This window comes from Impatiens glandulifera, chromosome 1 (genome assembly GCF_907164915.1).
Source record: "Impatiens glandulifera chromosome 1, dImpGla2.1, whole genome shotgun sequence".
NCBI classification, from domain to species: Eukaryota; Viridiplantae; Streptophyta; class Magnoliopsida; order Ericales; family Balsaminaceae; genus Impatiens; species Impatiens glandulifera.
This window is the reverse complement of record NC_061862.1, coordinates 103,485,538-103,504,163: the sequence shown is the minus strand read 5'-3', so window position 1 is coordinate 103,504,163 and position 18,626 is coordinate 103,485,538. Positions and strand designations below refer to the sequence as shown.

General features: G+C 33.6%; 1 protein-coding gene and 1 long non-coding RNA gene across 5 annotated transcripts; one reads left to right on the top strand and one right to left on the bottom strand.

Annotated features, from left to right (window-relative positions):
- The first annotated feature begins 965 nt into the window (after positions 1 to 965).
- On the top strand, positions 966 to 3,940 carry LOC124919464 (ORM1-like protein 3). Its single transcript, XM_047459704.1, has 3 exons — positions 966 to 1,401; positions 1,623 to 1,771; positions 3,449 to 3,940. Exons 1-3 carry the CDS (start codon positions 1,216 to 1,218, stop codon positions 3,585 to 3,587), a joined length of 474 nt encoding a protein of 157 aa, XP_047315660.1. The 5' UTR covers positions 966 to 1,215; the 3' UTR covers positions 3,588 to 3,940.
- A 10,487-nt stretch (positions 3,941 to 14,427) lies between these two features.
- On the bottom strand, positions 14,428 to 17,992 carry LOC124922675. Of its 4 annotated transcripts, none has more exons than XR_007097849.1 (6): positions 17,695 to 17,992; positions 16,610 to 16,686; positions 15,610 to 16,406; positions 15,380 to 15,465; positions 14,965 to 15,044; positions 14,428 to 14,547 (listed from the first exon to the last, which is right to left on the bottom strand). It is a non-coding gene; the product is annotated as an uncharacterized LOC124922675 (long non-coding RNA). The 4 variants fall into 4 exon arrangements; XR_007097848.1 differs by having other exon boundaries at positions 15,384 to 15,465; XR_007097850.1 differs by having other exon boundaries at positions 14,436 to 14,496; positions 15,384 to 15,465.
- Between the last annotated feature and the right edge of the window lie 634 nt (positions 17,993 to 18,626).

Genomic DNA, 18,626 nt, shown 5'->3' with positions numbered 1-18,626 from the left:
AATATATATATATATATATTTTGTATGTTATTTTTTTTTTCTAATTTTGATCTATTATTTCATTTATTAGTAATAAAAAAATAATTATTTAATTTTTTTTAACAATTATAGAACCAAATATATATAATATTATTAATCTCTTTATTATTATTTTTAAATAATTAAGATTGTGAAATCTCAAAATACATATATTTGTTAAAAAGATATATAAATTTGAATTTATCAGGTGACTATGTGAATGTATGTGATTATGTGTAAAAAGGAAAGAAAAAAAAATATATATATATATTTAAATTTATGTTTTATTATTATAATAATTTTATATAAATAATTAATTTAATAATTATTTAATTTTTAAATAAAATTAAATAGAAAATAAAGAGAGAAATGAGAAAAGAGGGAAATAATAAAAAGTTGAATTATAAATATAAAATTTATTTGATTATAGATTTTTAAGTGTTAAAATTATTACAGTAGATTAAATAATGTGGGATGAATTTGTGATTAAGTAATTTACTAAATCTTTTTTCTAACATGATATATAAAATTATCTTTTCTTTTATCCATTTCTATCACATATTTCATACTTAATGTAAATATAATTACTATCAATTCTTTTGTTTGATTATTATAAAAATTAATTATAATTATAATTATGACAAAATACAGCTTTTCAAAGATGAGATATAATTTAAAATAAAGTTGTTAACTTAGAATTTATAATATGTATAAAATAAGATAAGATAAACACTTTGTTGAATAATTTTGGTGCTTATATATAATTTTTTTTAGTAATATAACTACTAATAAATATATATATATATATTTTATTAAAATAATAAATAAAATAAGTTAATATATAATATATATATATAAAAAAAGGTGCTAACTTTAATTGAATTGATGAAACATAAATTAATAAAAAATAGAAAAGAATATAAGAGAAGAAAGAAGAAGGAAGAAGAAGAAATGTAGAGAGGGCTTTAACCTCCCAACAACCAAAAACAGTGCCACGTGATTTGTGGCAAGGGTGGAGAGAGGATTGAAGTCGCATTCATTTCATCGAACAGATCGAAAGGATCAAAACCCTCGTTATTGATTGATCGATTGATTGATTGATTCAAGAATCATAATCTGATTCCATCTTTGGAAGATTGGAGAGGAAGGAAGGAAGTAAGGAAAGGAAGCTTTTTTAATATTGTTTAAAGGAAGGAGATGGCCAATTTGTATGTCAAGGCGATGCCATCGGCCGATATGAACCGGAATACGGAATGGTTCACGTATCCCGGCGTCTGGACTACTTACATCTTGATCCTCTTCTTCTCTTGGCTTCTCGTCCTCTCCATTTTCGGCTGCACTCCTGGCATGGCCTGGACCATCGTCAATCTCTCCCATTTTCTTGTATTTTCTCTTTTCTCTATAATACCAATTCAATTCTTCTTACTGCTATGTGGGTTTAACTTTAGGGTTTCATCAAATTTACCCAAATTTACATCTTGTTGAAATAATACTTGTGATGATTTTTTTAGGGTTTGATATCTGACTGTTATTATTAGTTGAATGATTGTGGATCCAGATTCCAGCAGACTGGTTGACTAATTTTTCTTGTTTTGATAATTTAGGTAACTTATCACTTCTTCCATTGGAAGAAAGGAACACCCTTTGCTGATGATCAAGGGATGTATAATGCATTGACATGGTGGGAGCAGATCGACAATGGGAAGCAGCTCACTCGTAACAGAAAATTCATAACTGTCGTCCCTGTTGTTCTGTAAGTTCATTCGATAAATTTACATTTTCACTTGCCTACTTGTGTGGTTGCTTTGTCTGAATATTTCATCATAGTTATCTATTCTTGATGTGTCTGGTTGCAAGTATAAAGCAGATACAAGGGATTGTGTCATTAGTTATTTGGCATGTTTTATTTATTAGACGAGTTTGATCTACACTTACCCTTTCATTCTTTCGTAATATGGCTTGAGTTTTTGTTAGTGATTATGCACAAATTTCGTAATACCCCATTTGGAAAGAGTTATGTATCTGGATTCAGTTACGTTTTTTTTATGGAACCTGTTTCTGGATCTGGGCCTTAGAGAAACATGGATACTGAATGAAATCCCATCTAGAAATGTATATGGATCACTAATTCAGATTTCAAACCATTTCCAAATTGGTATATCCCCCATTTGGAAACACTTGTGCAACTGGTTCAGGTTGTGAAACCAAGAAATAGTTTTTGGATCTGGATCCAGATAAGTAGTTTATTTTGAATGAACCTGTTTCTGGATCACTAATTCAGATTCCAAACCATTTGTTGTCTATACTCTATATTGCATTTCAAACTAGTAATTCTTGTTGGGGGATAATAGATATTTTAATTTCTTGATGTTTCCATTTTTTTGTGACCCGGGTTTATTCCCCGTGGTGGCTAGCATGACCTCTCTTTAAATCATAGCGTTCTTAGTGAGAATAGAACCTGAAACCTTTGTTTTTTTAGGTAAGATCATTGCCACCTGAACTACCCTGGTGGGTTGATGTTCCCATTTGGACTTGATGAATTGTGGTAATTGTGATATAGTGGACTTAACGAGGAACTGAGGACTAGATAACAATCTTCCTTTTATTTTCAAGCTTGATTAAATCTTGTTTTATTAGTAGGAGTGTTTCCTTGCAAAATCAGGTCGTGGTGGCTTGGGTTAGGGTTAATTTTTAGTATCCACTAATAAAATTTCCCTAATGGGGTTTTCTCTCAGAAAAAAAAACATGTATGGTTTGTATTTGACGTTACAACAACTTATGCTGGTTAATATGTTGCCCTTTTTCTTTCGATATTTTCTTTGTGAAGACCCTGAGGTGTAATTGGTTATACTTTTCTTTTGCGAAAAGGAAAAAAACATTGTGTTGATAATGGAAAGGATTCACATAATTTTAATGAGATGCTGAACATGCTCAGTTCCCATTTGTAAAAGCAAAAATATACACCAAAAATTTCATTCATCAAAATAGCATGATCAGCTACGATAACAGTCATGTATTAGTTGTCTAGTGGTTTTTAAGATAAACCACATGTATCTTGCCCTGTGTTCAATTCTTTAATCCACTAGGGTAGCTCAAGTAGTAAGAGTCTGTGCTTAAGAGATCAAAAGTCATAGGTATGATTCCCATTTAGAATGCCTTAAGTTGTAGTGGGGTCATGACTGTGGAGAAAAAAAGAGCTACAATAACATCCTGATCGGGATCCAATCCCCATTCTTTACACTTCAGAGACTCTGCTTTCACATGAGTTTAAATAGATTTCTTATTTCTGTTGCATGTGGAGTTGGAAATACATTTTAAACATTCTATCTGCATAAAATCTTCAACCAGTCTCACTTTGTTATGAACTGTGAAGTTTCCGCATGATTGAATCTAGTTCAAGAAAAATCTGACATTTTAATCGTGTTAACAGGTACTTAATCGCTTCACACACGACGGACTATGAACATCCAATGCTCTTCTTCAATACAATTGCAGTAATGGTACTGGTTGTGGCTAAGTTTCCCCACATGCATAAGGTACGAATCTTTGGAATTAATGGCGAGCAGTAAATTTCCAGGCAATGGGTCGCCTTTGAAAAGAAATTACTGTTATTATTATTATAGCTCTCCCTGTATAGAGAAGCCAAGATCTGGAAAAGGATGTGTTAATGATGAATGATGCTATGTTCTAATCTCTTTTTTTTTTCTTGATAATTTTTTTCTGGTTTCGCCCAAAATTTAGACGATGGAGAATTTGTAACTTTGAGTGTATTTTCTGTACAGCTGAGAGGTTTTCTTTTTTTTATATGTATCTTGCAATCGCGATGTTGTAGCCTTATTTTCGTGCTCGCCCTCTCGTAAAACAATATTTGGATAAATGGAACTGCTTCTCCTCTTTATTGTAAACATACTTTTTTTTCTCTTCTTGCTAAGCTATGTGGTCAAATTTTAATCCATGTTAGTCACTTGGGTTTCTTTTATTGCGCAAATCTACTACTCTCGCAATTTTTCTTAGGTCATTACCGATGGGAGTTAAGTTAGTTTTTGAAATTATGTAGACAAAGTGAGTCTTATGTTTATTTTATAATCTTAGTTTTGAATTATTTATTTTGTTTGAAAAGTGATCATAGGATTTTCATTAAAAATGGCACAAAATAATTATTTTTGTTAGTCAAAATAAAACTTTGTAACACTAGATCACTGTAGTTGAGAAACCTATGTTTTTATATTTAGATTGGAACAGAGGAGTTCACAAAATATAAATTTATAATTCTGTCAAAAAGGAAATAGTTAGATCTTATTATAACGGAGGACAATACGTTTTGGTTTTGATTAGAGAGGAAGTATCGTTTTTTATGACTGTTAGTACAATTATTTTTGTAAAATAAAATTTATTTATGATAAAATTATATAAAATAATGTTTTTATATATATATATATATATTAAAAATTTGATTTTTTTTTATAAAATACAAAGAATAAATAAATATATTAATTATGTTATATTTAATTGTATTTATTAGTGTTAGCGGAGACTTTCTCATCGATGTCATGTCTATGATGGGAATGAGTGAAAAGTGAATCTAGTGAATAAAATTTTGCATTTCAACGGCTAAATTTTTTGTTAGAGTGAATGGTAGTACTCAAGTTTTTTTTGGAGAGTTTGAGGGGAATTAGGCATTGTCCCCTTTTTTGTTTGTCAATATCATGGAAGCTCTTTCTAGTACGATGATCTTCACTGAAAATAACGAATTTATCCATAGAGTTGATTGCAGATTGAGGAGAGCTCCGTTTTCCATTTCTCACTTGTTGTTTGCTTATGATACACTTTGTATGATTTAGGCTTCTCGTAGAAATTTCAAGCACATTCGTGATATTTAGTGGTTATTTGGTACTTGCTCGGGACTTCGCGTTAATCTTGACAAATTTGAAATTTTCTTCTCTAATTATGTGTCGGCTAGGAGAAGACCTCGTTTGGCGGGTATTTTGAGATTTGGTATTGGATGTTTTTCGGTCATGTATCTTGATCTTCCACTAGGTGCAAAGGCTCGATCTAAATTCTCTTGGGAGCCGATTATCTCTAAGATGGAAAAAACTCATTATCTATAAAAACAAGTTGATCTCTAAGGGATGTCGTATGGTTCTCATCAAGAGCGGGTTGAAATATATGCCTACTTACATGATGTCATTATTTTTGATTCCTAAAAGCGTGACAATAAAAATGGAGATGTTAATGTGTAAATCTCACAGTGACAGATCCAATATGGGCAGCCTATTGGCTCAAGAAAACGAGGACAAACTCGAAATTTCCATTTACTACCTTAGCAACAAAATGTCTAGGTACGAATTAAACTATACGACACCCGAGAAAGTGTGTTGGACACTTGCACGGGTCACTAAAAGATTGAGACATTATATGCAAGCCCACCATATCAAGCTGGTATCCCGACTCGATCCAATCCATTATCTATTTCAGCGAACGTTGTTGTCGCCTAAACTCGCTAAATGAATGATGATAATTTCCAAATACGACATCATGTATACGGTTCATAAATCTGTTAAAGGAAGCGTTGTTGCAAACTTCCTAGCTAATGTTTGACAGGGCTTCGTCCAAACATGGATTAAAAATTGGAATTCTCTTGATAGATCCCAAAGGAACATACATTCTTATCTATATTAAGTTAGAGTATTCTGTGACTAACAATGAGGCTGATTATGAAACATGTCTCTCAGGTCTCAAACTCGCATACGAAAGAGGAGCAACCAAACTAGACGTAGTTGGCGACTCTAACTTGGTTAACAGAACATGGCAAGTACGAGGGTAAAATCTCAAACCCTAACACACTTTCCTACTCCGGTTTATCGACAAGTTCGATCACGTGTCTTTTGTACACGCGGAGAGAAACCAAAATCGCTTTGCTGATACTTTGGCTACACTAGCATCTATGACCCAAACTCCTGTTGGAATGAAGGTCAAACCTCTAAATATCCATCAGAAACGAAAATCTGATTTCGAAGTCGGAGTGGTAGACTCCGTTCAAGTGCCCACCAAACCATGGTTCGATATTCTTCAAAACTACATCGTGTATGGAGAATATTCGTCCCATTTCCGAACTAAAGAACGAAGAGTCCTGCGCTAGTATTCCACCAACTATGCTTGGATAACTAACAAGCTATACAGATGATCTTTTGATGGTCAAAACATGCTCTGTATTGATGGTCCCGAAGCACGACGGCTCATAAAAGAAGTACACGTAGGTGTGTGTGATCCACACATGAATGGACTAGCCCTTGCCAAGAAAATACTCTATCTCGGGTATTATTGTAAAACATCAAACAAGAGTGTGTCAACTATGTGAAAATCTATCACTAGTGTCAAATCTATGCTACTCTAAAGCATACTCCAACATCTTTGTTGTACTACATGACATCACCATGACCTTTTTTAACATGGGGCATTGAATTCATTAGGAAATTTTATCTCCATGCTTCCAATGGATATGAGTTCATACTCGTAGCCATTGACTACTTCTCTAAATTGGTCGAAGTAATGTCTTATAAGATTCTCAAATTTACCCAAATGGCGAAATTCATTCGCGTAAATATCATCTCCCGATATGGAGTGCCTCACGCCATTATTTCAGATAATGGAAGACACTTACAGGGAAATGTTTTATCCTTAATCAAAGAATTCAAGATTAAACATCACAAATCTTCGCACTACTGACCCTAAATTAACGACGCGGTCGAAGCGACAAACAATAATGTGATCAGGATCATCAAGAAGATGACCAACACATATAAGGATTGGCATGAAAACCTGTCATTTTCCTTATGGGGATATCGTACGCCTACTCGAGCATCGACAAATGAGACTCCCTATTCTCTAGTTTATGGTATGGATGACGTACAACATATCGAGATTGAAATCCCCACACTAAGAGTCTTGTTGGAATCTCATGTCGTTGAAGAAGATTGGTTAAATCTTGATACGACCTGTCCACGTTAATGGAAGACCACATGTTGGATGCGTTATGCAAAACCCAGACTTACTAGAAATGAATGGACGATACAATTAATAGAAAGGTCAAGCCCAGAAGTATAAAAGAAGGTGATTTGGTGCTTAAGGTAACCCGAGAGCTGTTAGACCTTAAGGGCAATTTCCGACCACGATGGGAAGGTCCCTCCTCATAAAGAAAATCCTCTTGGGAGGTGCAGTTCGCCTTTCAACAGTTGAAGGTGAAAATTTTATTGCTCCAAGAAATCTAGACGTCCAAAAACTCTATTATGTGTAATATCGTTTCGTGCAATATCATAACCCTAATCCAGCCTTAACAGGATTATTATGACTCCAATCTAACTTTAACAGGATTATCATGGCTCCAATCCAGCCTTAGTAGGATTATCACGGCTCCAATCCAGCCTTAACTGGATTATCACGACTCCAATCCAACCTTAGCAGGATTATCATGGCTTCAATCCAGCCTTAGAAGGATTATCACGGCTCCAATCCATCCTTAGCAGGATTATGACGTCTCACAATCTAGCCTTACCAGGATAAAGATAAGATCATTTCCCAGCCGGAAATGAACACCTCGACCTATATCATTGTACGTCTATGTCATACCTCCCCAGAGTTAGTCCCCATCTAAGAATGGACTAATCGACCTCTAGTATCGTATTACTACGTCATTCCTCAGAGCTAGTCCCCATCTAAGAGTGCACTAATATAAGCTCTAGTCTTGTAGGACCATGTTAAAAGTTCCCAACATTTAGTCCCCAACTCGGAGTGGACTATTCAACCTCTAGTATTATACTACTACATTGGAAAATCCCCATCTATTCCTCAACTTTAAATGGACTAGTCAACCTATAGTTTTGTATAACTACGTCAAATGAACCAAGGGAGAACTACATGAGACCCGATTCTTCCAAAGAAAATAAAAGAATATATATCAAGAACAAAAGGAAGATACGTAGGCATCCTTTATATTGTCTAATCTCAAACTCAAACATAAACATAAATGAACTATTTCTAGTTTTATCCCCGAGTGAGAACCTTTGATTCTTTCCATCAACATAAATAAGGATTTTAGGAAACAAATAAGGGAAAAATTCAAGGGCATCTTCATTAATGAAACGATGATTGATCTCCCCAAACAAAACCCCTGAGTTTCTAGAAAACTCCAATCGACGGATATCCTTAATAAGCTCGTTTTCGTGCTACACGACAATCTAGAAAATTAACCCTCTAGGGAAGGCTTTTGAAAAAATGAACTGGAATAAACCCCCAAAGCCAAGACAAAGCCGCAATATGAGAAATGACGTTTCATTCCCCTTTGTACAAGAGAATAGAGAGAACTAGACTCAAGGATTCAAAATAAATCCCCTACCAGTTGAGGTGAAGTCACCATTCATGCTCAATCGGGTGGCTGTCCCAATGACTATCGCAAGAGAATAACATATCGATTCCTCCCGATACACCTCAGAGACCAAAAAAATAGAAAACACTCCCGTATAGGTTGAGGTGTTGAAATCACCGTTTATACTCCCTCGGGCGATTATCCCGATGATTATCGCAAGAGCAAAATGCATCGATTCCTCTTGATATATCCCGGAAGTTAAAAAAATAAAGAAAATAAAATTAAGAAAATTTCCTCAGCTGGAAAGTTGAAGCTTTCTCTCTACGACTATACCCAAAATAATCGAACTTTCGAAGGATTGCGGCCTATGGCGAAAGCAGCCAAAAATATGACCTTATTTTTATGGTCACCTTTCCCGCAAGTTAATGATTTGGATAATCGTCCGCACGAGATTGAATTTATCATCCATATCCTAACATAGGAGAAAAAAGAACTCGGGATCTTTCAAAACGAGACAATGTTTTCTAAATTACAGAAATGCTCGTAGCTTAACACTGAACACGTTTCGAATGCAAGTTACCCTAACACCTTTGTAAGATCAAGGTTTCTTCTATTCTCCAACCTTGTTTGGAACATAATAGGGAGTAGTTCATCCCCAAGCATCTTTTGTTAAAGCTCCTCACATCACAAATAAAGGAGGCTCCGTAATGCATAACGAGACAACACACATCGCTTCCTTCTAACGGAAGATGATAAAGAGACTAGTCGACCTTTCCCTAGTTGTGAAGGTCACTTCTTAAGACCAAAAGGAGACAGATTAAGTGCAATCCTCCATAGAAAGTGATAAAATCCCCCCAAGAGTCAACGATTTTAACCTAGTTGTGAAGGACATTTTGTCACACCGAGACCAAAGTTTCCTTTGAGAAAGCACAAACGATGTTTTACCTAGATGTGAAAGACACTTTACAAGGCAAAAGGAAAAGCTCTATAGGAAAGTTTCATGAAGATTGAAAATTCCCACAAAGTCGACGGTCTTAACCTAGTTACGAAAGACACTTTGTTTAATCCAGAAGAGGTAAGGTGTTAATTAGAATGGCTCCTCTCGTAAACAATCCCCAACATAAGTAGGATGTGTCAATCAATTGTGAAAGTCATTACGTACAAGACCTCTCTAAAGCCATATTCCGATTGGCATCTATGTAGGTTATTAGTATAACATATCCTTAACAGAAAGGCATTGCCATTTTATTGTTATAACCTATCCCCTCAGAGTGAGTGTTTTCACCTATCTCCTTCTAGAGTGAGCCCTATCTCCTGATAGGTATCCATGCAAGTCATCATTATGACCCATCCCCACTAGAGTGATTGTTATCACATGATCCTGACTTCAGGATGATTGCTATAACTTGTCCTCTCTATAGGTAATTGTTATGACCTATATCCTTATCATGATTGTTGTCATCCCCCGAGAGCGATTATTGCGACATTCCCCACACAACGTGGCTGTTATCACCACCCAACGTGATTGTTGTCACGTCACCTAAAAGATCTTCCTTCATCCTCGATAGAGAATTCTCTTCAATCTCTAGAAAAGTCATAGTTGTGGATACTATCTCCTACAGTAAGCCCTATCTCACTACAGACATCCTCGAGAGTTATTATAATGATTAATCTCTAGTAGTGGATTCCCTTTGTTGATGGACGTGGTATGATTATTATCACTATCCCCGAGAGTTTTATCTCTATCCCCGTGGGATTTTATTCCCAAGAGAGCATTCCTTAGGAAAGTCCTACTCTTGATAGGTAGTACTAGCATGAAACTCTTCCCCATAAAGAGTTCTTTTCACTTCCTAGTTGAGCCCTCTATGTTGATAGACACCATCGATCATTGTTATGACATGATTATTATAATAATCCATCCCAATCAGAATCCTGTTACTCCTTAGCATTGTAAGACTATAGTAATAGTCTATCCTCAACAAGATTCAACAAAGGATAGAAACAAACATTGTCATGACTCATTCCCAGAAGCGCCCTATCGTCTTCCCAACACATGATAAGACTATTATGATAGTCTGTACCCGGTAAAAACAGGCAAAGGAAGATCACATGATATCCCCAGATGTGAGCCATTATTATGACTCCTCACTAGTATTCGGTGCCATCCAAGTTTTATTCTTCTACCTCACTTTAAGGTTAGGTTACAAATTTTTATGGTCAACCTCAAACCCACATTTTCCAAAACTAAGTTTGTTTTATTCAAACTCGATTCGAGAGGGACATTCTGTAAGCATGAAAATTTTAATTACCCTATTTTCAAATAATCTTATTATTTTTAATAATATTTTGAATTTTGATATTCAAAATAACTCAAAGAAGTAATTAAATCCTAATTAAGGGTTAATTATTGTGATAATTAAACCCTAATTATGAAAATTATTCAAAATTCCAAAAATAATTTAAGGATAATTTTTTTTAATTATTTTACCTAAATTAGACCAAAGAAGAAGTTAAAAATATTTAATTGTAATTTAATCATGAATTATGTTTAATATATGACTTAAAGCAATTAAATAAAATACCCCAAAATTCCCAAAAATACCAAAAAAAATATGATCATAATTTTTATTATAATTCTAAAAATCTTTTTTGTGAAATTTTTGGTGAAGAAAAATGTAATGAATGGAATTAACCTTTTTAATAATAAAAAAATGATAATCTAGTGTAGTAAAAATTATTTTTAATCTCTGCAGTAGGATTCTGGACCATCAGTTGAGCGCTCAGGATTCATCGAACATCCCTGACGCTCCCACGCAGCCCACTACAACGAAGAAAGCGCGCTCGTGCCACACCAGATTAACTAACGGGATTGTTAACCCCATTAGTCTAATCGCTAACGGACCCAACAAAACCCCGCGTTCCGTCATGCCAAACGACGTCGTTTTGGGTCGTCTTCTTCACCGCGACGCAGGACTCGTCGGATTCGCGTTCATCGCAAGTGCGATCTTCTAGAAGCTTCAGCTTCCTCCATAGACGATCAAATTCGCTGATTTTTTGACCACGTTCTCCCTCGCCATCACCTACAAGACGCCCTTATCCAAAAATCTTATCCTTCTATGTATAAGGCTGCTATCGAACTGGATAAAACTCAATGGATAAGTTCACCGGAGGATAATTTCGACCTGAATTACTCTCTTCAACCGACCTTCCCCTACTATAAAAACTCCCCAATGGTTTGTAAACCAAATCATCGATGAACAACAACAAATTACACATTATAATAATGTGAATCAATATTTTGAAGATCATCCAAGAATTAGTTTTTATCAAAACCTTCTCCGGCCACCACAACTTCGATCCGAGCTTTTAGATAGCTTCCAACACCCTCAGGAGTGTTCTCCAAGTGTTGGTATAAATCCATAATATTTATATTTCATTTTGTAATTGAAAATTTGAATTTCTTCAAATGTTCTTACTTTGATCGGATTTGATCTGTTCTAAGCTTTGATTATGTGATTTATATATATCATGTATGAATTTTCTATTGAAAGAGATCAGATCAAATCAACTTAAATCAAGAATTTGAAAATTTAAGTTTGAAAACTAGATTTTTAAATTTTTTGTGTTCTTGGTTTCCGTCAGGATTTTTTTTATCAAGTTAGTTTCTATACATGTTTGTTAACATGTTAGAATGATTTTAAAGAAACTATAATCATGTTTTGATCATGTTTGGTCAAACTGAAATGTTAAAATTTAAGCTTAAAAAATTGGATTTTTGAAATCTCGTGTTCTTTGTTTTAATTTGGAATTTTTTTTTATCTAATTAGTTATTATGCATGTTTTTTAACATGTTAGGATGAATTCCAAGTAACCGTTTCATCATTTTGATGATGTTTGATCAAATTGTGTAAAATTTTTGGATTTTGATTCAATCTTCAAAAACTCTTTTAATGTTTAAATTATGTTCTTGTTTTGTTTAAGTTCAACTATATTCATCATTTTAAAGCTAATGGAACAAAAATCAGACCATGAAATGGCCTAATTTAAAAAATCCTAAAATTTGACCTAAAAATGGTGTTTTGAAATTGATCTTTCTAGAGATCCTAAAATCGTGATTTATGTTAGGACTTTTATTCTTCATTGTCATATGAACTAACTATAGCTTATAGATCATGATTCCATGATCAAAATCAAAATTTATAGCTTTATTAATTTTTAACCAAATCAAGAACACATCGGTCCTGCATCCGACCGAGGATCTTAGACAGCGACCAAGGAACCCGACCGAGAAAATTGACTTGGAACCGAGAATCCTAGGACCGGTGTTCTTCAGCTCTGACCGAGGACTAGGACCGGTGTTCTTAAGGAAGGACCGAGCCCCATGACCGATGGTTTTATCCTAGGAGCATGGAGTCTAACCGAGTTTTCTAACCTAGGACCGATCACTATTTTGACTTAGGACCAAGAGCCTTTAGTGTAGGACCGATGATTAGGACTAAGACTCCTAGACCTAGGATCGATAATTAGGACCAATCTTCCTAGACCTAGGATCGATGATTACTACCATGACTCCTATACCTAGAACCGGTAAAACTAACTCTACCCTTAGACCTAGGACCGATAATTACCTAACCCTAAGACCGAGCACCTAGATTGGTAGACTTGACCTGGGATGAGCCTCCTAGGTCTACGATCGAGCCGCCTGAGTTTGGGACCGAGCCTCCCGAACCTAGGACCAAGCTCTCTGGTCTTTTAACCCATATGACCTGAACCATGGTCGGGACGACCTCGATATTGATCGAGCCCAATCGAGCCTAGACCGACCAAATTGAACCCAAACCCTAGGTGTAACACCCTTAATTTATATTACCTAGACCGAGTGAAGGATGTTTGAAATGTTAACTTAAATAACAGAAAACAATAACATATGCAGAATCATTTTGTCATTTATAAAAAGTGGTGCTACAAAATTTCGGTTTATAAAAATAAGACACGGTCCTTGGCTTACAAAAATACTAAGATAGGGTCCTTTACTACAAAAAACAGTCTTTTAATAATAGACCCAACAAAAGACTCAGTCTTCTGTCTTTGTCCCTCCTTTCACACACATCCCTGCACCTTGCCTCACTCCAAGCCTCCCTTCAATTATCATAAAAAGACTATAGGTGTGTACCTACACCACACAAGCATAGTGAGTCTAAAGACCCAGCAAGTTATAAAAAGATTTATAGAAAACACTTTTAAAAGCTTCTTTGGATCCATATGCTGGTTTATAAAGTATATCATCATTTGTGAAAGTACAGTAAGATCTTGAGCACATATTGACCCTTTACTATTCAAAGCTGATCCTGAAAGTTGGGAATCCAGTTTGAGCACATATTTGGAAAGACACTCTTCAGAGTCTATCCCTAAAGCCCACAACCTGGATAGACACTTGTCTGTGTGGGTAGGATCTTCAAGAGCTCATTCCCGAAGTCCAGTCCCAATAGAAACTTCAGCACATATTTTGGAATCAGACTACCAGAGCTCATCCTGAGTAGCCTTCCTTCCATACCGTCAATTCTCATACATCATTGTTCACAATGATTCTATAAAAATATTTCATACTTTGGAAAACAGATTCTTCTTTTGAAAACAAATCCACTACAACAAAAAGGACTTTCGGCGACGCTTAAAAAGACTTCTGCCAACCCTTAAAAGCGTCGCCAAAAAGATCACCGACCCTTATTCTTGCGTCGCCAAAAGCAGGGTGGGCGTAAGTTTTAACAACGCTTATTTAAGCGTCGGTAAAATCATTTAAGCGTCGCCAAAAGTCTTTTTATTTTTTAACAATTTTATTTTATATTTTTATATTTTTATTATTTTAAATTAAAAATAACATTTAAAATATCATTTTTTTACTCATTATTAACATTTTAAATAATACAAAATAAATATAATTCATCTCCATAATATTATCTCTTAAAATCATATTAATAGTTAAATAAATTTTTTTTAAATAAAAGACAAATTTCATATACTAAAATAATTATATAAAAATATAAAAACAACCATTACTCCATTAAAATTTTAATAAATCCCACTTTTAGGGCACCAACTCCACCACACAATTAGACCTGATATTTGATCAACAACTTGTAATTAGATTTTGCCATGTGGTCTATTTCCTGCAATGAGATTCAAAGAAGAAACATTTCATTGCTCTTGACAAGATAAACAAACAATAAATACAAAGTAAATTTTCTTTAACTAAATGAGAAAAACAAAGTAAATTTACTTTAACTTGAGAAAAAAAAGATGTCAAACACGTCACTCCTTTTCTTAAATACTCTCAAAAAAGTGTTTGAAGAATTTTTCACACAAAAAAGTGTTTGAAGAATTTTTCACACCAATGTAGTCCAAAAGAGAATCCAGCAATTGAGATAAGTAAATCTCTATAACTTACTCAATCTTCACACATATAAAGCAATAAATCTTAATTAGGATAATTAAATCTGCAACTCAACATATGATATAACCTTTTGGCAGCATTAATAATTGGTAAGGAAAGAGATTTACTCAATTAAAGCTAATGTAATGCTAACCTGCATAAGTAGCTCTAACACCAATCCAAGTAAAGCCCGTCTTTCATGTTCCAATGGAAGTTGTATGTTGTTATATTTTTCTATTGAAATTGAAAGCAGAGGAAATAAAACTCAGTAGTTCCACTTATAAGTATCAACATCTATAATTGGTATCAAGAACTCTTTTGGGACCATACTTTGTTAGAAGACCTTTTAATAGTGAATACATAAACTTTCTTTCATTGAAATCAATAAGAAAAAAATTATAAGAATTATAAATTTAACAGATAAGTTCACATAAAGCTAGTTATAGACCTATATGAACAACAACATTTTTAATTATTGATTATTCTACTGCAGATCTGAGCTCATTTAAGCATCCTAAATGACTGAAAACAGTATCAAATGGACAAGAAATACAAATGCATTAGATTACCAACTTTGATGATTTAGAAGTTTTGAAAACTTAATCTCAGGAAGAAGGGATCCCTTGCTAAGAGTTGGACGCTCATAAGGAGCAACCTGAAAGCCAGAAAAGGTCCATCATCACAAGTACCAATAGTGATGACCAAAATGAAAGAAACCAAAATCAAATCATCATCAGTCCAATAACAAATTAACAATATACATGAAAAAGACAACAGATGCAAGGAAAGTCATACATACCGCTTCTTTAAAAATAATTGCAAGTTCACCTTGCTTAACACCCTGCTTTTAGAACTCTCTAACAGTATAACCCTACAATAATAATACAATATTGCATCAATTCATTTTGGTGGGTTAGCAAAAAAATATGGTGGAAATAAGAAAGTTTTCAGTCATATGAAGCCAAAATGTGCAATATGTTTGACATCAGTTGGAAGCCCAATTTCAGTCTCTCGTTCCTCCTTCATAACTACAACACAAATATTGATATATGATATCACCTGAGCATAACATAATTAAGGTATACAATGGATTCGATATCTTCGTCCTATATCAAACTTAATTAGAGTACGATAATATCGAAATTGTGCAACTTAAACCAGTGTTGCCGCCTAGGATGACATATTTGAAGCTTTTCTCCGCCATTGATTCACTGCTCGTTGGTTGATTTATCGATTCAGATAAGAAAACAAACTGAAAATGCAGCTCAACATAGCTTTTCAATTTTATTGTAATTCTGTTATAAATGGAATGCATAATAAACATGAAAATCACCATAGCGTGGATTTGCAAAGGCTTGTTCGATCTTGGGTTATTTAAATAACCAACGATTATTTCAAAATAACCTTGTTGGGAGTATATATGTTATTGTAAATTAGGATATATTTATATTAGATAATCTGACATTAATTATTGACTAAATTTAGTACCTGATATTAGCCAAGATGTATGAGTTTTGCATCAAAAAACTCTTCTGACATGTATGCACTATGTTCTTTTTCTCCTGCTACATTATGAAACCCTTGGGCATGCCTTACCTGTTGTATACAATATATAATAATTAACCAACCAAATGGCATGTTTTTAGATTGCAAAAAACATAATAAACTGGATATAATTTATACTTATTATTTCAGGTCCTGAAGACATGTCCTAATGTCTCACACTGCTTGAAGAGTAAGATGATTTTATATCTCTTATGACAGGCTTAGCAAAATAACTCATAAATTGAACATCTTACAAGTTATTAACTCTGCACTCTTTGTTGGATAGCTCTTGTCAGCTTCGGAGAGGTAACAGCCGAACAAAAATTGAAAGCTGCAGAGTTTGGTTTGTCAGTACACTCTTGGGATGATTTTCTGCAGTTGGTGAGTTTCTATTTTATATGTTCAAATCCATATTAGTACTTCCTCAATTGAGAGAGTTGTAGAGAATCAGGGATATCTAAATTTTAGGTAGGCATATCTTTTGGTTATTGGTTATTGTTGATGATGTTAATAAAGATAGTATGAGCCAATATATTGGCAATTGATTAATGATATGACAATACTAAAGTGTTAGAAATTTAGAATTATTCACTTGGATCTGGTTCACAGATAAAGTAAAAATTTCATGGGTAACTGGTCAATTGGATCTTATACGGTAGACATTTGAAGGTTGAACGATTTTCGGTGGTGTATCCCAACCAATACAAATTTCATATCAAATATATTTAGTTTTGTATACAAAAATTCATTAGCAAGTTTTGAGTCATCCATATCCATTCAGATACCAAAGTTCTTAACAAATAAAATGAGATGTTAACTCCACTAACTAGTTGAACTGTTTTATAACAATGTTTTATAACGATGAAGTGAGTATATATTAGTTATACTGACAGTATCATCTATGTCTGCAACTTAACAGAAATTGTCCATCACAACAACAACAAAAACTCAAACATATGTTAAGAATTATCAGTGCACGGGTTAATAAAACTCCTCTGCCTCTCTGTTTTAATTTTAATTTAATTGAATTGAACTGTATACTACTATTTTAAAACAGCTCTCACTTGACCTAGATTTTGAGCTAAAGATAAGAATTATTGTAGAATTTGAATCTTCTAGTCTGCTTTCAGATCTAAGAACAATACAAATAATATAAGTTCAAGTCTAATATAGCTTAATCAATCAATATTAGCAAGTTATGCAGATCAGGGCGATCAAATCAAACAAGGACGAAACTATGATCTGGAAGCTGATAAATACGTGAAGAATAGGAGATTGACATGTAAAATGAATCGTTTAAATGATATAGCAATGGAAAATAGAGAAATAGAGAGATTACCGGAGAAGAGAATGCATAGGAGAAGTTAGCAGCAGGATAAAAATGATGCAAATTTACAAAGAGAAGGATTTTCTGCTTTCGATAAGCACCAACTTTATGAATCCACCCGTCGTTCTGCAATTTAGCTTTCGAAGCTCCTTATCCAGATCCTTAGTCATACCTTGAATCTCTCCCTCTCCAACTATATGACCTAGAATGAGAAACAAATGAAAAAAGAAAAGGGAAGCTAAGATGAGGCGGCGAAAGCGATAACAGGAAAGGGACCGTGAGGGAGAGCTTCCAAACGCACAAATTGCTGCCTGTTTAAACCCTAAAAAAACTTCAGCCCCTTGTGAACACTTGGTCTTATAAAATTTAAAAAATAACTGTCAATTAAATTAATTACTCAATTTTAATATATTATTTAATATATAAGTTTTTGTTTCTTTTTATATTACTTAATTTGGTGAACGTAAATGAGTTAAAATCTATTTTAAAATTAATTTTAATATTATTTGTTTTAGAAAAATTCCAAATTTATATAATATATATTTAGTTAATATTTTTACATATAAATAATTAAATAAAATTAATTTTAAATTTGAATCATATAAATACAAAATTAAATATATATATATTATTTTCATATATAATTAATAATTAAACTAATTTATTGAGTTAAAAAATAAATAATTTAAATTATATAAAAGTTATCCTATATAATAAAGGTTGGCAAAATCCAAGTTTTGTTTAACTTTTGCCAACGCTTAATATGCGTTGGCAATGATGTGTCGCAGAAAGCATGTTTTGTTGTAGTGATCCTTGTTTAGAAAACAGATTGTCCTTTGAAAAACAGATTATCCTTTGAAACAAATCATACTTTGTTCATCATTAAAGATATAGACATGCAATGAAATCATGTTATAAAAACAGTATACATCATTTATAGAATA